The 21,555-nt window shown below is 39.9% G+C and overlaps 1 protein-coding gene across 1 annotated transcript in view; it reads right to left on the bottom strand.

Moving 5' to 3' along the window:
- RGS8 (regulator of G protein signaling 8) overlaps positions 1–21,555 on the bottom strand; it is a 67,164-nt gene that overhangs the window by 31,222 nt on the left and 14,387 nt on the right. Inside the window, exons 2-3 of the mRNA XM_051998819.1 lie at positions 4,966–5,039; positions 2,695–2,826 (exon numbers count right to left, since the gene is read on the bottom strand). Coding sequence (XP_051854779.1) covers positions 2,695–2,720 — 26 coding nt within the window. The 5' untranslated portion in view covers positions 2,721–2,826; positions 4,966–5,039. The remainder of the gene's footprint in view (positions 1–2,694; positions 2,827–4,965; positions 5,040–21,555) is intronic.

Raw genomic sequence — 21,555 nt, 5'->3', positions numbered from 1 at the left:
AACCATTACTCAGTGTAAAAAAAAAAAAAAAGGCCCACTAAGTCCAAGGAAGGGCATTAGTGTTTGAGGGGCAAGATCAAGCCTTATGGGTTACCATTACCTATACAGGAGAGACACAGAGCATGGCAACGAAGGCTCAAAATGGCAGCAATGAAGGCTCAAGATGACATCGAATTGAGCAGAATGAGGAATCCTCTGTAATTACAACTAGTGATGGGGCTACTTATTGAAATCCCTCATCAGAGCAACCTTTCCTGATTGTGTTAGAACTAAAAACCTGTAGAAGTTAAAGAGGGAAGGGGAGAAATAAAAATTAATATATTCATCAATTAGGATTCTATTTACACTTGCACGTCAACTCTAATCATTTCATTAACTAAACTCTCTGCCTTCATTAATATCATTTAATACAAATGAATATGGTAACACATTTTAATCTCAACAACTCACCCATCACTTGCATTTATTAGCAAGGGCCCAACCTCAGTCAATATTTTCATATATGATTACTGATGGGCAGCTCACATGCTCCATTGGCATCTTTGGGTTGAATGGAGATCTTGGGGGGAACTCCTATAATGAACTTATGGGAGGACACAGATGAGACTCACAGAATGTGGGGAGGCCTCAATGGGTATTGTTGGGGAGAATATTCATGTCAGTGAGCTCAGAGATTCATTTAAATGTTTGAGGGTAATTGTGATCAAAACACAGGACATTTAAGCTGACTCTAGAGGCAAAATGGTATAACTAATGGAACGGAATACTGGATTCACAATTAGGAAGATCTGGGTTCAAATTCTGATTATAACACTTACTGGTGTGTGATTCTGGGACAAGTCACTTAATTGCTCTGACCCTCATTTGTAAAATGGAGATAATAAAAGCACTATCCTCCAAAGGATTTTTTGTGAGGATCAAACAAGGAAATGTATGTTCTACAAACTTTAAAGCACTACATAAATATGAGCTGTTGTTATTGAATATAATAAAATCTACTTAATAGTTTTGCTCATTATTCTTCCCTACTGGAGATTTTAACACCTTCTGCTCTTTTTTCTGTGATATGTTATTCATTACGATAAGGCTGGAAAGTCACAAAGTTATAGGAAAGATTTTAATTGGAGTGGCCCATATATATCACCCCGCAAAGAGACAAAAATCTCAAATTGCCTTTCACACCACCTTCATATGTTCAGAATTCTTATTTCATTTATAAGGGAAGGTATATGCCCATTTCTTTACTTGCAAAACAATAATCCTGGAGGCCAAGGGAGTGGCCTTTTAAGCCTTCTCTTCCCTTTCTGTTGGTCTCAGTGACTTCCCACTCCATGGCCCAGCTCTTAAGACCCTCCTCTCTAGGCTTGTTCTGCTTCACTGCATCCAAGGAAGGCTAAGTGCAATGGAAGCATATTTCTATGCACATTCTATCTCTTCAAAACCATTTCAAGTCCAGAAATTTGTCTCCATAAGGTCCCTCTTCCAAAAGAGAATTAAGTCAGAATTTCCTCATGGTCTGTCCCCCTACCAATTCCTTCAATTCCTATTTTAAGTCATCTCTTTTATAGCTCTACAACATATTTTCTCTCATCTGGTAATAAGTACCAGGGTGTAGTACCATTACTGCTATAGATGTCTGGGATCTTTGGGAGCATGAGTCCTGGATGGATAACAAAGCATTAAATGACAAATTAAGGATTCTCAAGTTATCAAATTTGTGAGTCCACATAAAGGCTCACAAGTCATTCTCTAGGCCAAGAGCAGAGCCTTCAATAATTAATCATACCCACTCTGAGCTTCAGGTCTTAAAAATATGACATGAAGTTGAATAATTGCTCCTTTAAAAGTACTTACAATGATTCTAAGTTGAAAAGTTGTGTCCCGGACTTGGGTTCAGAGAAAAGCTCTAGCTCTCCTATTTCTTAAGGGCAAGACCACTTATTAAGCCTCATTTTTCCTCCTCTGTAAAATGGACATGCTATTTGTCCATTTTACACACAACTAGCACAATAGTGCTAGTATTATTACTACCTATCTCAAAAGGTGAAGAGGTTGCTATACAGGAATCTGAGCAAATCATAATTTGCTAATCTATATGGGCTAATTGGCAAGGTCCTGCAAGGTATTTTATCACCTGGGGCCCTTACACTTTCCCGGATGGTACTCTGAGAATGAACAAGTTTTATTTTCTTTCTAGGCTAGGTCAAGCCTCAGGTTGTATATGACCTGTTTAGTTCAAGTGGAAGAAATTGGAAGTAACAGAAGAATGGAGGGCCAAAGATCAGAATTAGAGTTATAGCCTGAAGGGGTTAGAAAAAAAACAACTTGTACTCCTCCCTGAAGCAGCTGTCCTGGCAAACACTAAGTGAGTTTTCCAATAAAAAAATTAAAAATTAAAAACATAATAAGAACAAATAATTTAGCACAATTCCTTGGGCTTCCATCCTCACACCTGTCAGTCATTTCCATGACCGGACAACCACAAAGTTTGGGACAAAAGAATCCCCCACCTGGAGCAAAGGACATTGTACAAAATCACAATCCCATTAGGGACATACAAGGCAAAGCAGCACGGGGGGAGAAAGAGGTACCATGAGCGGAGAAAGCTTGAGTGGGACAGAAGCATAGGGGAAGGCAGGAGGCAAGGAAGAAGGAAAGGAAGTGGGGCAAAAATACATGTCATGGTTCAGTTACCTCCGTGGCATCAGTAAGGCCGCCATACAGGCATCCGACTACGGGCAACCCTTTAATTGGCTGGCTTGCAGGGCCTTCAAGGCAGGAGGTAAGAGTCGGGGAGGAGGGGTTTGCCCTTTCACGTCCTCTCACCTAAAATCAAAGAATCCTAGGTAAAAGAGGGGGCCTTGGCCCTCTCAAACCCCTTCACTCCATCTCCTCTCAAGTAGGCTTTGGCCCCAGGTCATCCAAGAAGGGAGGGTCATTAGGTCCTCAGCCTAGCCTCAGCCCACCCAGGCTTGCTCGGTTCAAAATGAGCTGAGTGAATTCAGATCGCTTTAAGATTGGCCAGGAGTTGCTGTTTCCCAACTACCGGCCATCATTTAGAAAGTGGGACATGCGACCCAAGGGAAGGACTGAGCTGTCAGTCCCCAAAACACTGTTCTCTCTCCTCTCCAAGGGCAAAACTGAGGTGACTAATGGGTGAGACAAATCTACGCTGATGATGCCTGGCTGACCCTTTCTGCATCCCTCCTTCCAACAGATCCAAAATGGTGTGCTTGTACCTCCCTCTCCAAGTTTGTCTGTGATGGGAGAACACATTCGCAAGGAGGTTGGAGAAACTCCAAGGAAGTCTTTTCAGGTGTTAGCATCTCACAAGTTATCTCCTTTGCAAGGCTACAAACAGCCAGGACCAAGGGGAGGCAGATAAGCATAACACAAGAGGAGACTTGACAAGAAATGCTTCTTAATGTTGGTTTTTATTAATGGTCTTTTTTATGACCTGAAAATTCTACTATTCATGGTTTATAAGGACTTATTTTGTAGTAAATCAGAATCATCTGTGTTATAGGAAACATCAATGGGGAAAAGGGAGAATTCTTAGATATGGGAGCATAAACTTTCAACGTTGAAACAATTTTCAAACCTTACCGAAGGAGTGCAAAAGCTGCATGTGAACTCAAATCAGTTTTAGACAGGACATTCCATTCATAAATAGTTCCTCAGAGGAACTCTAGCAATAAACATGGAATGTATCAAAGCTTTTATATATGTGTGTGTGTATATATATTAATTAATTAGCATTTTTAAGAAACAGTATAGCATAAGGGATAGAGAAATCTCACTTCTTGTATGACCCTGAGCAAATCAATTAATTTCCTTTTATTTTGGCATTTCTAAGTTGCAGAACAGGCAGCGATCGGGGTTTTCCTATGGCAATGAAATCACAGATATGGCTAAAATAAGCCTCTTGAAATTTTATGATTTCAAAAATTCTCTACTCCAGGAAATTGGGGAATTGTGTTCCGAGTCAGAGAACACATTTTCCCAATCTCTGTTTTAACCACTGGCTTCTATTATGCCGCTACCATAGTTTCAAACTAAAAGGGGAATCAGAGAAATCAATGCTTCCAGCCCTTTTTGCCCTAAGTCTTCCTCTTGATCAAAGTGGAGACTACATGTAAGGGAAAGACCCATGTCCAGAGTATTCAAGGTTTCCTTTCTAAGTATCATTGTGACAGCTCATACCCCAAAGAGAGCAGGCAAGGTCACTTGCCCATACCTGACAAGCCATCTCCTGGCATATTCTCCCTCAATCTCACCTCTCTTCCTATTTCCCCTGCAGTCCCTCCCCACCCCCATTCCCCCTAAAATGACTCATATCTCCAGCGGATTCCCTTCCCTGGATGTCTTAGCTGCCTGCTGTCAGACACTGTTATGTCACCCTAATCTACCCTCCATCGTCTCTCCCCAGACCCTCTGTCCCAAACGAGCTAACTTTTTTGTTCCCTTGATAAACCCAATATCTGATCCTATTCCATGGGAATCCATCCATGGGTTACCATATCCCAAGCTCCTTCTTCCCTCCACAGATGTGCTCACTACCCTCACCAGTTCTAAAGCCGATGATTTTGCTCAGGCATCAGAGTCCGGGCACCCAAAGTTTATCCCAAAACCTTAGCATAGTGGGCTGAGGTACCAAGGGGAAGATGAGGTATTTGATAGCTTCTTGGCTGCCTCAGGGAGGTCCTGTGTTCCATAGGAGGACAGAGGCCGAGGAGAGGGATGGAGAGCCCCCCACTCCACCCAAGTAGTAAGTAAACCAAGGGTTAAATGGAAAGAAAAAAAAAACGAGATTGGAGAGAGGGTAAGAGCCATTGAGAGCTTCAATAGAGAGAAAGCAATCAATATGCACAGAGAGGCAGGTTAAAGATAGGTTAGTTAAATATGGATAATGTACTCTGCACACATAAGCACCCAGATGATGGAAGAAATTGAAGTCATACTCACTGCCTTTGACCTGTCCTCATGGCCTGGGGGTCTTTGCCAGCCAGATGGTCAGAGAAGCTGCTGGTCAAGGAGCTCTGAGGAGAGAGCAAATCTATCTCTTAGCAGTCAAATCCTTGGCGGGGCGAAGAACGCATGCCTGTGGGTGAGGGCACACACACTCACACACTCACACACACATACACACACCTCCCACCACTTTTGCCAGGCAGCAAGCAGTACAGATGAAAGCTCCCCTCTCGGCTTGTCACATCCAGTAAATACTCAAGCATCCCACACCCAGCGGGAGGTGGCTTGGCTGGGCTTTGCCACGCGGTGTCTGCTCACCCATTTTCATTGGAAGCATGAAGGAGGTGCCCACCTGATCAGAACCTTCCCTGGCACTCTCCCTCCTTGCTAACCTGATTCTCGGATCCTTGGGCTTCAGTTAAATGAAAAGGAAGCACATCCCAACCTTGCCTCGGCACCAGGAGACTTGGAGGGGAGGAGTGTGGGTGGGGGAGGAGGGGGGGAGGGGGACTTCAGATAGAACTATTTCTTCCTCCTGCCCCACCCCCACCTCAGCCCCGACTTAACTGGCAATCGAGCCTCCAATCGGTCTGGCTTTAATGAGCTCTGCTGCAGTCCGAGAGCCCGGAGCTACTCCGGGATCGGGAATCGGAATCCTTGGCTGCTGACAGCGGGGATCAGGACCCAGCCAAACCTTCTAGTGAGCAGGGGGCTACTGGGTGCTTGAATAGGTCCAGCGTGATGTGACAGATGCTCCGAGGTACCGGACTCCCATTCCCTGGCTCATGAGGCAGCTAGGCTTCCTGTTGCTACTGTGCCTCGTGTCAGCGCGGAGTCTCACAGACCTAAGGCATTTCCACAGGGTACCACATTTCAGCCATTTCCTCCCCCGACCCCTGCTCTTCTCTGAAGGAGAAACTTCCATATACTCTACCTGCCCAGCCCTGCTCATTTATCATGTTCTGCTCTCACCTGGATCTTCCCACAGTGAAAAATCTCCTGACTTTCTCCGCTATCACTTAGCAACTTCCTGTAATTCTGCATTTGCAGAAGAGTGAGTCTCCCCTTTGTTCTGCCCAGTTCTGACATCTCTCCCCTTATCAAGTCTGCCCTCTTACCATACCTCTTCTGAGGCTCCTTGACTACTCAGATCTTTGCAGGTCCTGCGTCCATCCCAGAAGGAGCTCTGAGTAGACCCAGCTTCATAGGACAAGTCAAAACTGCACCCTCCCTGGCTTTCTCCTTGGGGCCCCTAGTCTTGAGTTTTCTTGCTCTAAGCTCTGAGGGAAAAAAATGTCTGACATTCACCTCCACCTGCAAGTGCCAAGAAAGAACCTACTAGAGCTAAGAGGCATCCCTAAGGAAAAGTAGCTCTGAGGATTGGGAAGAAGCCCACTTTTCACCTCAGGAATCTTCATGCAAAACCTGCATTCTGTCAAGCCAGTGAATGATGCGGCGATCCCCGCCTGCTGCCTAATGACAGGGGCCAAATATAAATTCCACTGCTGTCTCTAACAGTGACTCATTGTCTCGCTCTAATAATGTCCATGGTGTCACTCAGTTCAGCAAAGGGGCTTTAGCGGTATAAGATAAGGTTTACTTCCTCATTGCCACTGGGTTTCAGTCCTGTTGCTAGCCAAATGTCAATTCCTTATTAAATAAAGAAATAGTCTGGCTGATTCCAGGCTTTAAGATCACTTTAAGATTTCCCTTCACTATGAAAAAAAAAAATAGACCGACAGGTGTAAATAATACAGATGAATTCTCTGAAGCTTCTTGCTATAATGCAAATAAAGAATGCCAGAAGTGACCATATGCAATTATATATAAAAACCATCATATGAAATCCCTAGAAGTCAGGTGCTTTTCTGCACTGCTAACAATAATAACAATGCATGTCTGCACAGAGCCAGAACTAGCAAGGGGCACACAATACTCTGGCCCAGGACACTGATGTGGCAAGGAGGGTGTACCACTGAAGGGAGAAAGGCATGCTTCCTCTGGATCCCAAACAATGTCCCCACACCTCATCTTACAATTCTCTGCTGACTGGCAGGGTTCCAACACCTAAGTTACCATGTAGCCCCCAAACTAAAGTCATATTTGTCTCTCCCTAGGTTCCACTTTTTCTCAACCAGCAGCCCTTATGGCAAAGAAGGTCCGTTCCACTTATCCTATCAGTACCATACTAATAAAACACCAGATTTTGCCCTGGATGAAAAAATTTCCAGTTACATCTGTGGAACACTTTGAAGTTTGCAAAGTAACTTTCCAAAGTACTTTCCTCAAAACAGCTCTGTGAGATGAATAATGTAAGCAATATTTGTCCCATTTTATAGACAAGAAAAGTGAGGCTAATCGAGGTTACAGTGGTTTGCCCAAGTTTACACATCTGTCTAAAATTGCAGATGAAATTCAAACCAAGATATCCTACTGAATGGGTAAGTAACTAATGCTGATTAATTTGATAAATAAGTTAATCAACAAAGAAGCAAAGTTATTAAGTGCCTTCTGTGGACCAGGCACTGTGCTAAGTGCTAAGGATATAAAGCAAAACATAAAAATAAAATAAAATACAGTTCCAGCTCTCAAAGAACTCATAAGCTAATGAGAGATAATGTGCAAACAACTTGTGCAAACAAGATAAAGGATAAATTGGGTGGGTGGTCTCAAAGGAAAAATACTAAGATTAAGGAAGAGTAGAGTAGGCTTCCTGAAAAAGGTGGGACTTTTTAATGGAGGCTGGAAGGAAGCCAGATAAACTAAAGGCAGCAAAGTGAGTGTCTCAAGGATGGGGGAGAACCAGAAAATATATGGAGTTACAAAATGGAACATCATGTTCAAAAACATTAAGGAGGCTAATAGCACTGGGTTGTGGTCTACATGGAAGAGAGGAAGGTTTAAGAACACTAGAAAGGTGGAAGAGTGGCCAGGTTAAAAAAAGAAATAAGTGCCTGCCCTGAAGTCAAGAAAACCCGAGTTCAAATCTGACCTCAGACATTTAACACGTCCTAGCTGTGTGACCCTGGGCAAGTCACTTAACTCCAATTGTCTCAGAAAAAAAAATGGGGGGGGGGATAAAAGTCAAACAAAGGGTTTTATATTTGATGCTAGAGATGATAAGGAACCCCTGGAGCTTATTCAGTGAGGAAAGCAAAGTGAGAAAAGTTGATATGGTCAGACCTGCATTTTAGGGAAGTTGAGTTTGACAGCTAAGCGGAGAATACACTGGAATGAGAAGGGACTTGAGGCAGACACAAAATGTCATTGTATTTGAATGGACTGTGGAGAAGAATTTCAGTAATATTAGCAAAGCCTTACTAGGGGGATATATAGAATGCCATGTGTACAGATGTCTAACCGGAAATCAATGCAAATTTATTGATTTTATTTCTAAATATGAGAATTGTCACAAAACATGATAGTTCCCCAGTGCCATATGAGTTCCAAAATATGTACAATTTGTTTCAAACAAAAATGAAATCACTTTGATCTTCAGAGATAAAAACTGATTTCACATAGAATTTCTGCATTTTGCCTACTTGCTTGAGAAATCGTAACATTATTATGTGCCCGTTTTTTTTTTTTTTTTACCTTTGATATCATCAGGATAGGGCACTTTCAGAGAGAAAACTCTCTATACCAATATAGCTTGGCATTTGATTTCCAACTTATGGTCAATACTTGGAGAGGATAAGTGATTTGCCTAAGATGATAGTCACCTTGATCTTCCTGACTCAAAGACCACACTCCCTCTTTGACTGACTCTAATAAGATGAAATTTAAAAGAGATGAATGTAAAGACTTATATCTAGGTTTTTAAAAATCAACTTTACCAGCAAAAGATAAAATACGGATAGATAAGGAAGACACAGTTCTGAAGCAGACCTAGGGTTTTGATGGCCAAGAGAATTAAGATAAGTCAATGATTCAATATGGTAGCCAAGAAAGCCTGACTCTCTGGGCCTAAGTGGATGCAGTGCCAGCCCTAAAGCCAGGAGAACCTGAATTCAAATTCTTCTTCAGACAATTACTAGTTATATGAATCTGGACAACTCACTTTGCTCTTTCTGCCTCACTTTTCTTATGTGTAAAATAAGCTGAAAAGACAATGGCAAAGCATTGTAATATCTTTGCCAAAAAAAAAAAAACCTTTTTTGGGGTCACAAAGAGTCATACCTGACTGAAAAATGATTCAACTACAATGACTGGGGCCAAGGAGGAAAGTGAATGTTTGCTGCTAATCCTCTGGGAAAGTCCAAATTCCCTTGGTCCTTCAAAGGGAGAGTTTCCCAGTATCTCTTGCACAAAAGGGCTCACTTCATAAGAAGCCAAGGAAATCCATGACATTGTCACATCACACACACACACACACACACACACACACACACAAAGTAATTAAAGGAATGATAGAGCAAGTGAATTAGATTTCAGAATGCAATATTTTAGAAAGCCATAGTGACGCAGGAGGTTTATGGACAAGCCCATCAAAAATGGCCCACATGCATTTAGTTAGCCAATATTCCACCCAGGTCTGTACAATATTTAAAAGCTTTTCATAAAAACAGTCATTTTTGTATTAGATTTCAATTTGATCCTGTGTGCTAAGTCTCTGCTACAAATCTTTTAAAAGCAAGCTCCACTTCTGAACAATCCTAGTAACGGCAGAAACATGAATCAACATAAACTGTGATGATTTGGAGTTACCATGGAGACAGGCAGGATACAAGGAAGATGCCACTTGGCCAAAGGAGTTTGCTCCCAAAATACCTATACTTTCAGCCCATCATTCACATAGCAGTCAGCTTTTACTTTCCTGTTTCCTCATCCCCGGGTCAAGCATCCCGCTGGCTTGTTTGCAATGATGGGCAGGGAATGTCATCGGCACAAGCTTATAAATCTGGTACCCTACCTCATTCAGAGTCTTGCCGAGTAGCAAGCATTTATCAAGTGCTTCCTGAGTGCCAGGCGCTGTGCTAAAGTTGAGGATGCAAATACATGCAAAAGGAAATAGATTTCCTGCCCTCAAGGAGCTAATTTACTAATAGGGTAAGACTGTTCAGAAAAGGGAGCTGAAAAACACAGAGAAGGAAACGAGGTAAAGTTCTAAGAATGAAGGATGGTTGTCCTTGGCTCTTCCTCAAAATGAAAAACCCAGAAAGAAGACACTAATAGGAAAAGAAGGTACAAGACAGGAGGAAAAGGCAGCTAACACACAGTGGCAAAGTCTAGAAAATGAAGGATGGATCATTTTCTCAAAAATGGACGTTCCTGGAAAAGTTCAGGTCTTTTCAATTTTGTCTTTGTATCCCTAGTGCCAAACATTCATTAAGCACCCACATGTGTCAGATGGAGGCAGCTAAGTGGCTCAGCAGATGGAGTGCTGGGCTTGGAATCAGAAAAGAATGAGTTCAAATTCAGCCTCAGACTCTGAGGACTATAGGACTCTGGGCAAGTTACTTAACTCTATTTACCTGAATCAAATTGAGAAGTATCTTTGCCAAAAAAAAAAAATACCCACAAATAGCAACGGTGTGATGAGTCTATAGGGTCACAATGGGTCACAACAACATAGCAAGAACTGCATTTGTCATATAGGATATAAGGATATAAATAAAATCATCTCTGTCCTCAAAAAGCTTCTGGTCTAATAGGACAGACAATAAGCAAATCTCAAATAAATACAAAGGCATTTGAGGAGCAGAGTACCAAGAACAGGGAGCATCAGATACTTGAATGGGTTTTTGAAGGAAGCTAAGGATTCCAGGAGAGCATTTCAATCATGGGAACAGGCTGTGCAAATATAGAAAGATAAGAGATGAAATGTCATATACAAGGAACAGCAAATAGGCCAGTTTGACTGGAATGTAGAGTGAATGAGGGGGAGTAATGAAGAATCAGCTTCATAAGTCAGACTGAAGCCAGATTACGAAGGGTGTTAAATAAGAAAGTCCAGAAGCATTTATTAAGCACCTACTGTGCTAAGTGCCGAAGAGAAAAGGAAGGGGAAAATTAGGACAATGGAACAGAGAAAACAACACAACGTGTAAACAAATCAATACAAGCAAGATAGAAAGTAAATTGGAAATTATCAATAGGAGGAAAGCATTACAATTAAGAAAGGTTATTTGCAGAATTTTAGCTGGGATTTTGATTGGGATCTGAAAGAAGCCAGGAGGTGGAGATGAGAGGGAGAGCTTTCCAGGCACCAGGGACAATCAATAAAAATGTCCAGAGTTGGGAGATGGAATATCTTGTCCCAGGAACAGCAAAGAGTCCGTGACACAGAATCGTAGAACACATGGAGAAAAATATACTGGAAAGGTAGGAAGGGGTCAGGTTATGAAGGATTTTAAAACACAGAGAGTTTTACCTGGAGGTAATAGAAAGCCACTGGAATTTACTGAGAAGGAAATAACATGGTTAGATGTAGGTTTTAGGGAATTTACTTTGAGGGCTGAGTGAAGAATGGACTGGAGCAGAAAGAGACTTGAGGCAAGAAGACTAAGCAGATGGTTGCTACAATAGTCTGGGTGTATGTGATGCAGCTTGTATTAAGGTGGTGGCTGTGTCAATATGTACCAGAAATATTGCAAAGTAAAACTGCTAGAACATGGCAACAAATTCAATGGGAAATAGTGAGAGAGAGCGGAGAAATAACACCTAAGTTGCAAGCCTGAGTCAACAAGAAATATGATGGTCACCTAGACAGTAACAAGAAAGATGGTAAGGGGAAGATTTAAGGGTAAAATAGTGAGTTCAGTTTTGGATATGTTGAATTTAAGATGTCCAGAATATAATTTTATAAAGCATTTTTTGGAATATGAGATACCTGTAAGAGAGGTAAAACTAAAGAATTTGTGTTTTATCTTTTTCTTTTTTTTTTTTTGCTGAGGCAATTGGGGTTAAGTGACTTGCCCACGGTCACATATCTAGGTGTCTTTTATCTTAAAAGAAATAGGGAATCACTAATGTTTCCTGAGCTGGGGAGTGACACCAGCAGACCTGTGCTTTTAGTGCCGATGGTTCCACTTCCAACACTAGCATTTGCAAATGAGACCAATAGTCATAACACGAGCCAGGGAGGCTTGGGGTTCCAAAGGGACTGAAAAGCTGCCTGGTTGAATCTAGCACTGATTGTGGGAGAAGACAGCTGTCTTTGGCCCCAGCTAAAATCCTTTTTTTGGTTCTCCAATGCTCCATCTGTAAAATGGGGATCATCTACTGCTACTTCCCTACTTTAGAAGGAGGTTGTGAGGATTAATTGGATAATGTCTGTGTAGCTATTTGAGCTCCTTGGAGAAAGGTTCTATATAAATAGAACCTTATTATTTCAGGATTCATTTTTACCACCTACCTGCCTACCAGAGGTGTTGCAGAGATTTATAAGTTAACACATTTGTCCCGCCCTTGGAGCTACTTGGACAATAGAAGGTTATATAAGTCCCCTTTTTTGCTTCCGTTCCCCTTGGCCTTCAATTCCCTCCTTTCTCGGATGTCCCTGCCCCACTCCAGGTCCTTCATACTGGTTATTTTCTTGTTTAATTCCTTTTTTCCTCCTTTTGTCTTGTTCTCCTCTGCTCTTATGCTCGTCTTTTTAAGTGGGGCAGCATGGTGCGGTAGGAAAGGCACTGAACTTGATGTCAGGAAGAGCTGAGATCAAACCTTTCATCAGACTTGTGACCCTGGACAAATTGATTTACTTCTAGTTTCTTATATTCCTCATCCACAAAAGGAGGCAGCCTCAATGGCCTCTAACTCCTGTTGCAGCTCTAAATCTCTTATACCATGAAATGCTTCTTTTGAGAAATCCTAGAATTGATCCCAGCACTAAATGATGGGAGCTTCAGTGTCTAACTTTCCAAAAATTACTTGCATCTGTAAAAAAAAAAAAAAGCAAGCTGTTTCAAGAGGCTGGGAAAATAAGAAACAAGATATCTACACTGTCTCTCCAGAGGAACTTATTCTTCAGTTGTTCCAATCTTGTCTGATTCTTTGTGACTCCATTTGTTGTCCCCTAATCTACCAGGACCAGTAATCAAATATGTCTCGATAATGTAGTTATTACCTGTGAGAACTAATAGTATTTGAACTGAAAAATTAAGGAGAATATAGTGTGTGGTTTAGGGCAGGGGTTCCCTACCTCTATAAGTAAGAGGGGTCTTTTTTAATATCAAAACAATTTCATGTGTTTCATGTAAAAGGACATGAGACTAATGATTTATATATACTTTTATATATTTTTATATTTTATTATATATAATTTTACATTTATATGTGTACATATATATGAATTTTATATTTATACATATAATTTTGTATATATGTGTTTCTGTTGGATTAATTCTATATTTGAAGATGGAAAGGGAATAAGAATTTATTAAGTACCTACTATGTGCCAAGGACTATACTAAGCATTTTACAAATATCTCATTTGATCCTCACAACAATTTTGTGAGGTGAGTCTATTATGAATCAATTTTGTAGTTGAGGAAGCTGAAAGATTTGCCCAAGCTAAGTGACTTGCCTAAAGTCACACAATTAGTAAATATCTGAGGTCCAATTTGAACCCAGGTGTTTTTTTAATTCCAAATCTAGCATTCTCTTCACTATACCACCCAGCTGCCTAAGGAGAATGTATCATGACTAAAAGCATTAATGAATTCAGGAATGTTTTCAAATGACTTTGTATTTTATTCATCTCAACATAGATTTTTTAAAATGGCTAATAAGTAAAAAAAAAAAAAAAGGCAATAAGTGAGAGGCAATCCTGGAAAGCTGATTTGGAATCCAGAAAAATCCAAGTTCAAATTCTACCAATGACAAGTAAGCAATGTATGATCCTAGGCAGGACACTTAAAGTCTCCTTGTCCCTCAGGTAACTCTCTTGCTGCAGAGCAGATGCTGACCTGCATAAGAAGGAATTCCCTATCCAATGAAATCATAGATTAAGATCTAAAAATAAAACAAATGTATTAAAGGACATATTTTTGTTCTAGTCACAGAAGATTTGTTTGCTTCTCTAGAGATTTAAATGTGGATTCTTAGCAATTGACAAAAACTTCCAGTTTGGGCTAGTAATCTCAGGTTTGGGGTATGTTTCATCCAGAACCTTAGAACCCACTGAGAATTTCCTAGTTCAATTTCTAATTGCATACTGTTGTCACCTAATATTAGCTGCTCTCTCACATGAGGATTGGTTTTTTCTCTCTTCCAAAAGATACTTAGTCCCTCGAAGACAAAAACAATTTCCTCTAAAGTGTTTTCTTTGTTTCTTTTTAGATGTTTTAAGAACTAAGTATCCAAGAAGGAATTGGAATACTGCTCAGATTGGACAGGACGATAACTGAAAACTTATTCTTGACTTTTAATTTTGCTTCTTTTTTCTCTACCAAAGATGATAACCTTTGGTCTTAAAAAGACAGGATAAAAAGGGCTCAATGGACTTTGAAACTCAAGGCAAAAACAGAAGATCAAAAGAGAAGCCCAAACTGTCCTTAATGAGTCTTAGTTCACTTAATCAAGAGGAACTTTATTCTAGGTCAGTTGTCAGCAAACTCGGGCCAAAGGCCAGATCCGGTGCAATGTCTGTGTATGGTTTCAATATTTTTAGATACAGCTTTATTGCATATATTGTATAATATATATATAATGTAAATTTTTTGTAGAGCACATGGACTGTACAAAAAACAGGCTGAGGGCTGAATTTGGCCTTCTGCCAGTAGGTTTTCTAGCTCTCCCCACACTTATTGGGCACTGGAAAAAGGGGGGGCAGATGTGATTAATGAGCCATGGGAGACATTTTTGAATGATAAGGGAGAACAGAAATGGTACCATAGGCCTGAAGATCTCATGCTGTCCTCATTTCAAAATAAGGAAGAGACCAAAGCCTGTACATTATAGGTCAGTGAGCTTAACTTTGATTCATAGCAAAATCCTAAGATATATTATCAATAAAGAAGTGCTTACTACGTGCCAGGCATTGTGCTAAGAATTAGGGATACAAAAAGAGTCAAAGGACAGTCTCTACCCTCAAAGAACTCACAACCTAATGGGAGAGATAACTAGCAAACAAGCAAATATGTACCAGCAAGCTACATACAGGATAAGTGGAAAATAATTAAAATAAGGAAAAGTACTAAAATAAGAGGAATGAGGAAAGATTTCCTGTAGAAGAGTGATTTTAATTGGAATTTTTAAAAAACTGCTAAATGTGCAGAATCAGATTAAAATGTTTTTGGGAAATATTTAAGAAAATAAATAAAATACAATACAACACGGGCAGCTAGATAGCACAGTGGCTGGAGCACTGGACCTGATATCAAGAAACCTTATCTTTTTGAATTCAGATCTGCCCTCGGACACATACTGCATCACCTTGGGCAAGCCATTTAATCCTGTTTGCCTCAGTTTCCTTATTTGTAAAATGAATTGGAGGGGCAGCAAGGTGGAGGACCTGAATTAAAACGTATCCTCAGACATTTACTAGCTATGTCACTTAAACCTATTTCCATGTCAAACCACTCCAGCGTCTTTGCCAAGAAAACCCCAAATAGGGTCACACAACTGAAAAAATAACAATACAACACAGATAGTGTTGATGGGTGGTTTTATAAGTCAATACCAAAGAATGAGCAATGCAGCTAGCAGGGGATCCATTTCCCATTCTCTTTTCAGTTGCCAAAATAATGATCCTAAAACATAGATATGACCAAGTCACTCTCCTATTCAATAAATTCCAATGTCTTCCTATTTCCTACAATATTAAATATAAAGTATTATGCTTGTGGTTTTGAACCCTTTGCAGTCTGGTCCCTTCCCACTTTTCCAATCTTCTTATGCCAAACTCTCTTCCAGACATATTGCAAATCATCCCCTATTACCTGTTTGCGTGCTCCAGAGAGGGTACTCTACCTTCCAATTGCATGTCTCTACACAAACTGAATGCTCCCTTTCCTCCCCTTCAATTTCCCCAATTTCCATTTAGATTTAATTCAAATCTCAATTTCTGCAGGAAGCCTTTCCTTCTCACTTCCCTACCAAATGCTAGTGCCTCACTCTCTGAGATTACTACTAATAATAATTATCATTATTTTAAAACAATAATAACTTGTGTGTAGTGCTTACTATGTGCTAAGCACTTTATAAATATTAGTTCAATTGTTCATATACTCTGGATCTATCTTATTTGTATCCAGTTATTTACTTATCTTCTTCCCATTTCCGAGGTGTGCTGAAAAATGTTTAACACTTCATTCTTCCTGGGAGAAAAAAATATATGGGGATATATTTTTAAATGTATTCTGCATTATTAACATTTTTACCATTTCAAAATTTTCTTAAGCTTAGACATTGTGATATTTCAAGTTCTGATGTTAGCATTCCCTGATTTCCAAATATTCATGCTGAAAATTTAACAATGGGCTCTCCAGAGCATTAGCCCTAGTTTCAGCATCCCCCTATAATAAATACATAGACAAGGGGAAAATTGGTAATGGTGTATCTACAGTAAAAAATAATTTGAATCTTGACTTTCCTAGCAAAGAATGAGCACATCCTGCTCCATTATGATTATGAGAACGGAAACTGATTTTGCCTTTTGGGAGCAGATAAGTGGAACCGCAGATAAATGCACTAGGTCTGCAGTCAGGAAAACCTGAATTCAAAATTGAACTCAGACACTAGCTGAGCAAGTCACTTAACCTCTATCTCAGTTTCCTCAAATATAAAATGGAAATAATAATAATAATACCCCACATCCCAGAGGTATGAGGATCAAATGATAAAACTATTTTTTCATTTTTTTTTTGAAAGGGAAGGCACAATTGGGGTTAAGTGATTTGCCTAAGATCATACAACTAGAAAGTATCTAAGGCCGAATTTGAACTCAGGTCCTTTCTGCATCCAGTGTTCCAGCAGCTATATAACTTCTTGGCCCTCCTGATATAATTATTGGAAGAATTTAGTACAATTATCATAAATGCTTATATTCATCAAGTCACTCCCTTACTCAGTAGATTCCCTAGCAGGGATCCTCCAGGATCAAATAAAAAAATCCTCTGTCTGGTATCCAAAGCCCTTCATAACCTTATTCCCTCTTCCCCACCCCATGCCCAACCATCTTTCCAAGTCAGCTTACACTTTATTCCCTTCCATGTACTCTTAGCTCCAGTGACACTGATCTCCTTGCTGTTTCTTGAATAAAACACCCCATTTCTCAACTCTAAGCATTTACTCTCCCTGTCTCTAATACCTTGAATGCTCTCCCTCTTTACTCCCTGGCCTTCCTGGTTTCCTTCAAGTCAATGAAAACCCATCTTCTACACCACAGCTTCTTAAACTATGGGTCACAACCCTATAGGGTTCCCCCTAACTTAATGGGGGGATGTGGGGGTTGCAAAATGATAATTTATTGTCAGTAAACATATGTATACATATATATATATTCCCCAGAGGTCACATAAAAATTTCTCAGACAAAAATGGATTGTGAGTGGAAAAAGTTTAAGAAGCCCTGTTCTACATGAAGCTTTTCCTAATCCCTCTTAATTCTAGTGCCTTCCCTCTCCTAGTAATTTCTAATTTAATTGTATATATAGTTCACTTATACACAGTAGTTTACATGTTGTCCCCCCATTAGATTATAAATTCCTTAAGGGCAGAAATTGATTTCTGCCTTTCTGTGTATCTAGAGCACTTAGCACAGTGCCTGGAACATAGTAGGCACTTATATTTATTGATTAAATTGACAGTGTGATAGAGTATCTACAGAAAATAATGTGATTTTTGGACTCCATTAAGAGAATCATAGTGCCCAGGATTATGAGATTGATAAAGGAATAGCACCTATCATGAGATAGATGTAAAGATAAGATAAAAAAAGATGAAGTAGGTAAATAGGCAAACAGATTTGTATCTATATAATTATATTTATATTGAGAGAGAGGAAGGAGAGAAAGAGATTGGTTGATTGATTGATTGATTGATTGATTTTGTCTTAGATCACAGCTGGAGCATTGCAATCAAATCCAGACAAAACCAATTAACTCCAGCCTGTACAAAATCCTTCTGGTTGATTTTCCAGATTCAAGTCTCTCTCCACTCTAATACATCCTCCAAATAGCTGATTTCTTAAAACATAAGTCTGATTGTGTGAGTCCTATAGTCAATGAAATCTAATAAATCCCTATTATTTTAGAATCAAATATAAACTTCCAAAGTCTTTGGCATTAAAAAATGGCTTAACATCAGAAACGGATATGATTTTATTCATGGAAATGATATTTAAAAAAACAGTTTCATCTGCTTTGCTGTCCACCCTAAAAACCATGGGACTTTTCTATCTAACTTAGAGCTGGAACCCAGGCTACCTCCATTAGAATATGAGCATCTTAAAAATAAGGACTTCTCACTTTTCTATTCAAAGGGATAGAAATGGGAGAGGGATACAACTCTTCTGGGTCACTCCTTTCTCACTTCCCATTTAAATTTGTTATGTTCAGAATTCAACCTTAAATGCATTTTTTATTATTATATGAAGCTTTTCTTGTGCCCCCACAAATGAAATGGCATTCTTTTCCCAAGAAATTCCCTTGTATCTATTTTGCATAAAGCTGCGGAATATATACATCATCTATCTTAGATAGATTGTAAGTTCCTTGAGGGAAGGACTCTTTCACACTTCTCCTTAAATCCAAAGAACTCAACAAAGTGCCAGGCACATAGTAGGCATTTGTTTGTGTGTGTGTGTGTGTGTGTGTGTGTGTGTGTGTGTTCAGTCATTTTTTCAGTCATGTCTGATTCTTCATGTCAAAACGGTTTAGGTAATGAATTGGTTGGCTATTTCCTTCTCCAACTTATCTTACAGAGGAGGAAACTGAGGCAAACAGGAATAAGTCACTTGCCTGGATCATACAACTAGTAAGTGTCTGAGATCAAATTTGACTCAGGAGGATGAGTCAACCTGACTCCAGGTCCAGCACCTCACTGCCTTAGAAGATGTTAAGTGAATTATTTATTAAGTGCTTACTATATGTGAGAGACAGTAAAGCTTTTGATTGATTGATTGAAGAACATTAGGGCCTCAAGAATATACTGTGTGATAATTAACTGAAGGAACAAAATGTTTTACCAAGACTTAGAGGAGATATTACAGCTCTCTTCTCCTAAAAGCTGTCACATGGATGAAGGACTGGATGATTTTCCTTAGTCCCGGAAAGCAGAATCCAAGGGAGCAGAAATAGCAAAGAGGAAAATTTCAGTTTGATATAAGTCAAGCCAAAGCATTCATCAAGTGCCTACTATGTGCTAGGTACCATAATAAATGTTGGGCATACAAAGGAAAGCAAAAAACAGTTTCTGCAGTGGTGAATCAGGGTTTAATGCGGCCAATAATATGCAAACCACATATAATGTATATATATGCATTATATATGTATAAACAATATATAGACAGGAAAAATTAGAGATATCTATAGAGAAGGTTTTAGCAATAAGAGGCATGGGGAAAGGCTTCTTGCAGAAGGTTGGATTTTTACCTGAGACCTGAAAGAAGGCAGGGAAACCAGAGGTAGAGATGAGAAGGGAGAGGGCTTCGGGCACAGGAGCAACTAGTAAAAAGGTCCTTAGTAGGGAGATGAAATGTCTTATTTAAGGAACAAGGACGTTATTGTCACTAAATCACAGAGTCCATGGGATGCTTGGAAGTGAGAATACATAGGGTATAAGACTGGATGGATGAGATTAGATCATGAAGAACCAAGCAAGATCTTACATTTGATCATCAATAATAAGGAGACCCTGGAGTTTATTGAACAGAGGAGTCAAGACCTATGTTTTGATGGCAGAGTGGGGAACAGACAGGAATGAAGAGGGAGTTGTGGCAAGTAGGTGAGCCAGAAGCTATTACAAAACTCCAGGAGTAAGATAATAAGGGCCAAACTTAAGGAGTTGACAGAGATATTGCAAAGATAGTTTCAGCAGAACTTTTCAGCTGATTGGATGGTAGTGAGAAATAATGAGGGCTCAAGGATGATTTCTAGGTTACTGAAAAGACTAGAAGTATTGTGGGGTCCTTGACAGTAATAGAAGAGTTACGAGAGGACTGGCGTGGGAGAAGATCATGAGTTCAGGTTTGGACACGTTAGTTTAAGATGTCTATGAGACATCCAGTTCAAGATTTCCAGTGGGCACTATTGGACATCTAGAAATCAGAAAAATGGAGATCAGGAAAGAGATTGGTTTGGGGTAAAAAGGATCTGAGAACCCTATGAATAGAGATAATTATTGAATTCATGAGAGCTGCTGACATTACCCAGTGAGCCAATACAAAGGAAGAAGAGAAGGTCCAGGACAGAGCCTTGGGGAACACTCATAATTAGTGGGTATAACCTGAATGAAGATACAGCAAAAGAAATTGAGCAAGAGCAGTTCCTACAGGTAGAAATCACGTGGTCCCCAGTGACCAGAAGATCACCAATGCCATCCAAAAATGTAACCAGCTAAGTTGGTCTGACCATGTCATCCCCCTGGTCAATAAACTCCACTGCATCCCCTCTTATCTTCAGGATCAAATCTAATATCCTCTATTTGTCATTTAAAGCCCTTCACAACAATCTGTTTTTTTTTTTCTCCTTATATTTCCAGTTTTCCTAGTCTTGATTCTCCTTCCATGAACTCTATAAGATCCAATTACATTGCCCTATTTGCTGTTCTTTGCAAAGAACTTACAAAAGGTAAGTAATGTTTTAGGCTCTCTTCTCTTCTCGCACTCTACTATTTCACTTAGTGATCTCATCAGTTCCTATGGTTTTAATTATCAAGTCTATACAAATGATTCTCTATGTTTTAGCCATCCCTAATCTTTCTCCTAACCTCCAAGTCTTACATCTCCAACTTGCATATAGACATTTTTACCCGAGTAGCTCATAAATATCCTAAATTTAAAGGGTTCAGAATGGAATTCTATCTTTCCCCAAAAGTTTGAACTTCTCTATTACTGTCAAAGATAGCGACTGTGTCATCAAATTCACAATCGAGGTATCATCCTCAACTTCTCACTTTCTTTAGTCTCCTTCCTCTACCATATTGAATCTGTTACTAAGTCCTATCAATTTTACTTGCTTAACATCTGTCTTATATATACACATCTCATTCTATCCTCTGCTACTGAGGATGCCCTGGGATAGAACATCATCACCTCTCCCCTTAGACTATTGCAAGAGCCAGCCAGCTGGTCTCCCTGCTTCAAGTCTCTCCCCAGTCTATTTCTTCTTCCACTCAGTTGTCAAATTAATCTTCCTAAAGCACAGATCTGATCATGTCATCCTCCACCTCACCCCCACTCAATAAACTCCAGTGGGTATCTCTCACCTCCAGGATCAAATATAAAATCCTCTATCTGATGTTCAAAACTCTTCATAATCTGGCCCTTTCCTGCCTCTCTAGCCTTGTCATACACTATTACACACATTCACACAGCCATCCAGTGATACTAACTTCCTTGCTGTTTTCTTCAAGCAAGACACTCTGAGCCTCCTGATATTTTCATTGGCTATGCCCCCGGTGCTTGGAACATTCTCCCTCC

Source organism: Antechinus flavipes, chromosome 4, assembly GCF_016432865.1.
Source record: "Antechinus flavipes isolate AdamAnt ecotype Samford, QLD, Australia chromosome 4, AdamAnt_v2, whole genome shotgun sequence".
NCBI lineage: Eukaryota > Metazoa > Chordata > Mammalia > Dasyuromorphia > Dasyuridae > Antechinus > Antechinus flavipes.
This window is presented reverse-complemented; position numbering and strand designations above follow the sequence as displayed.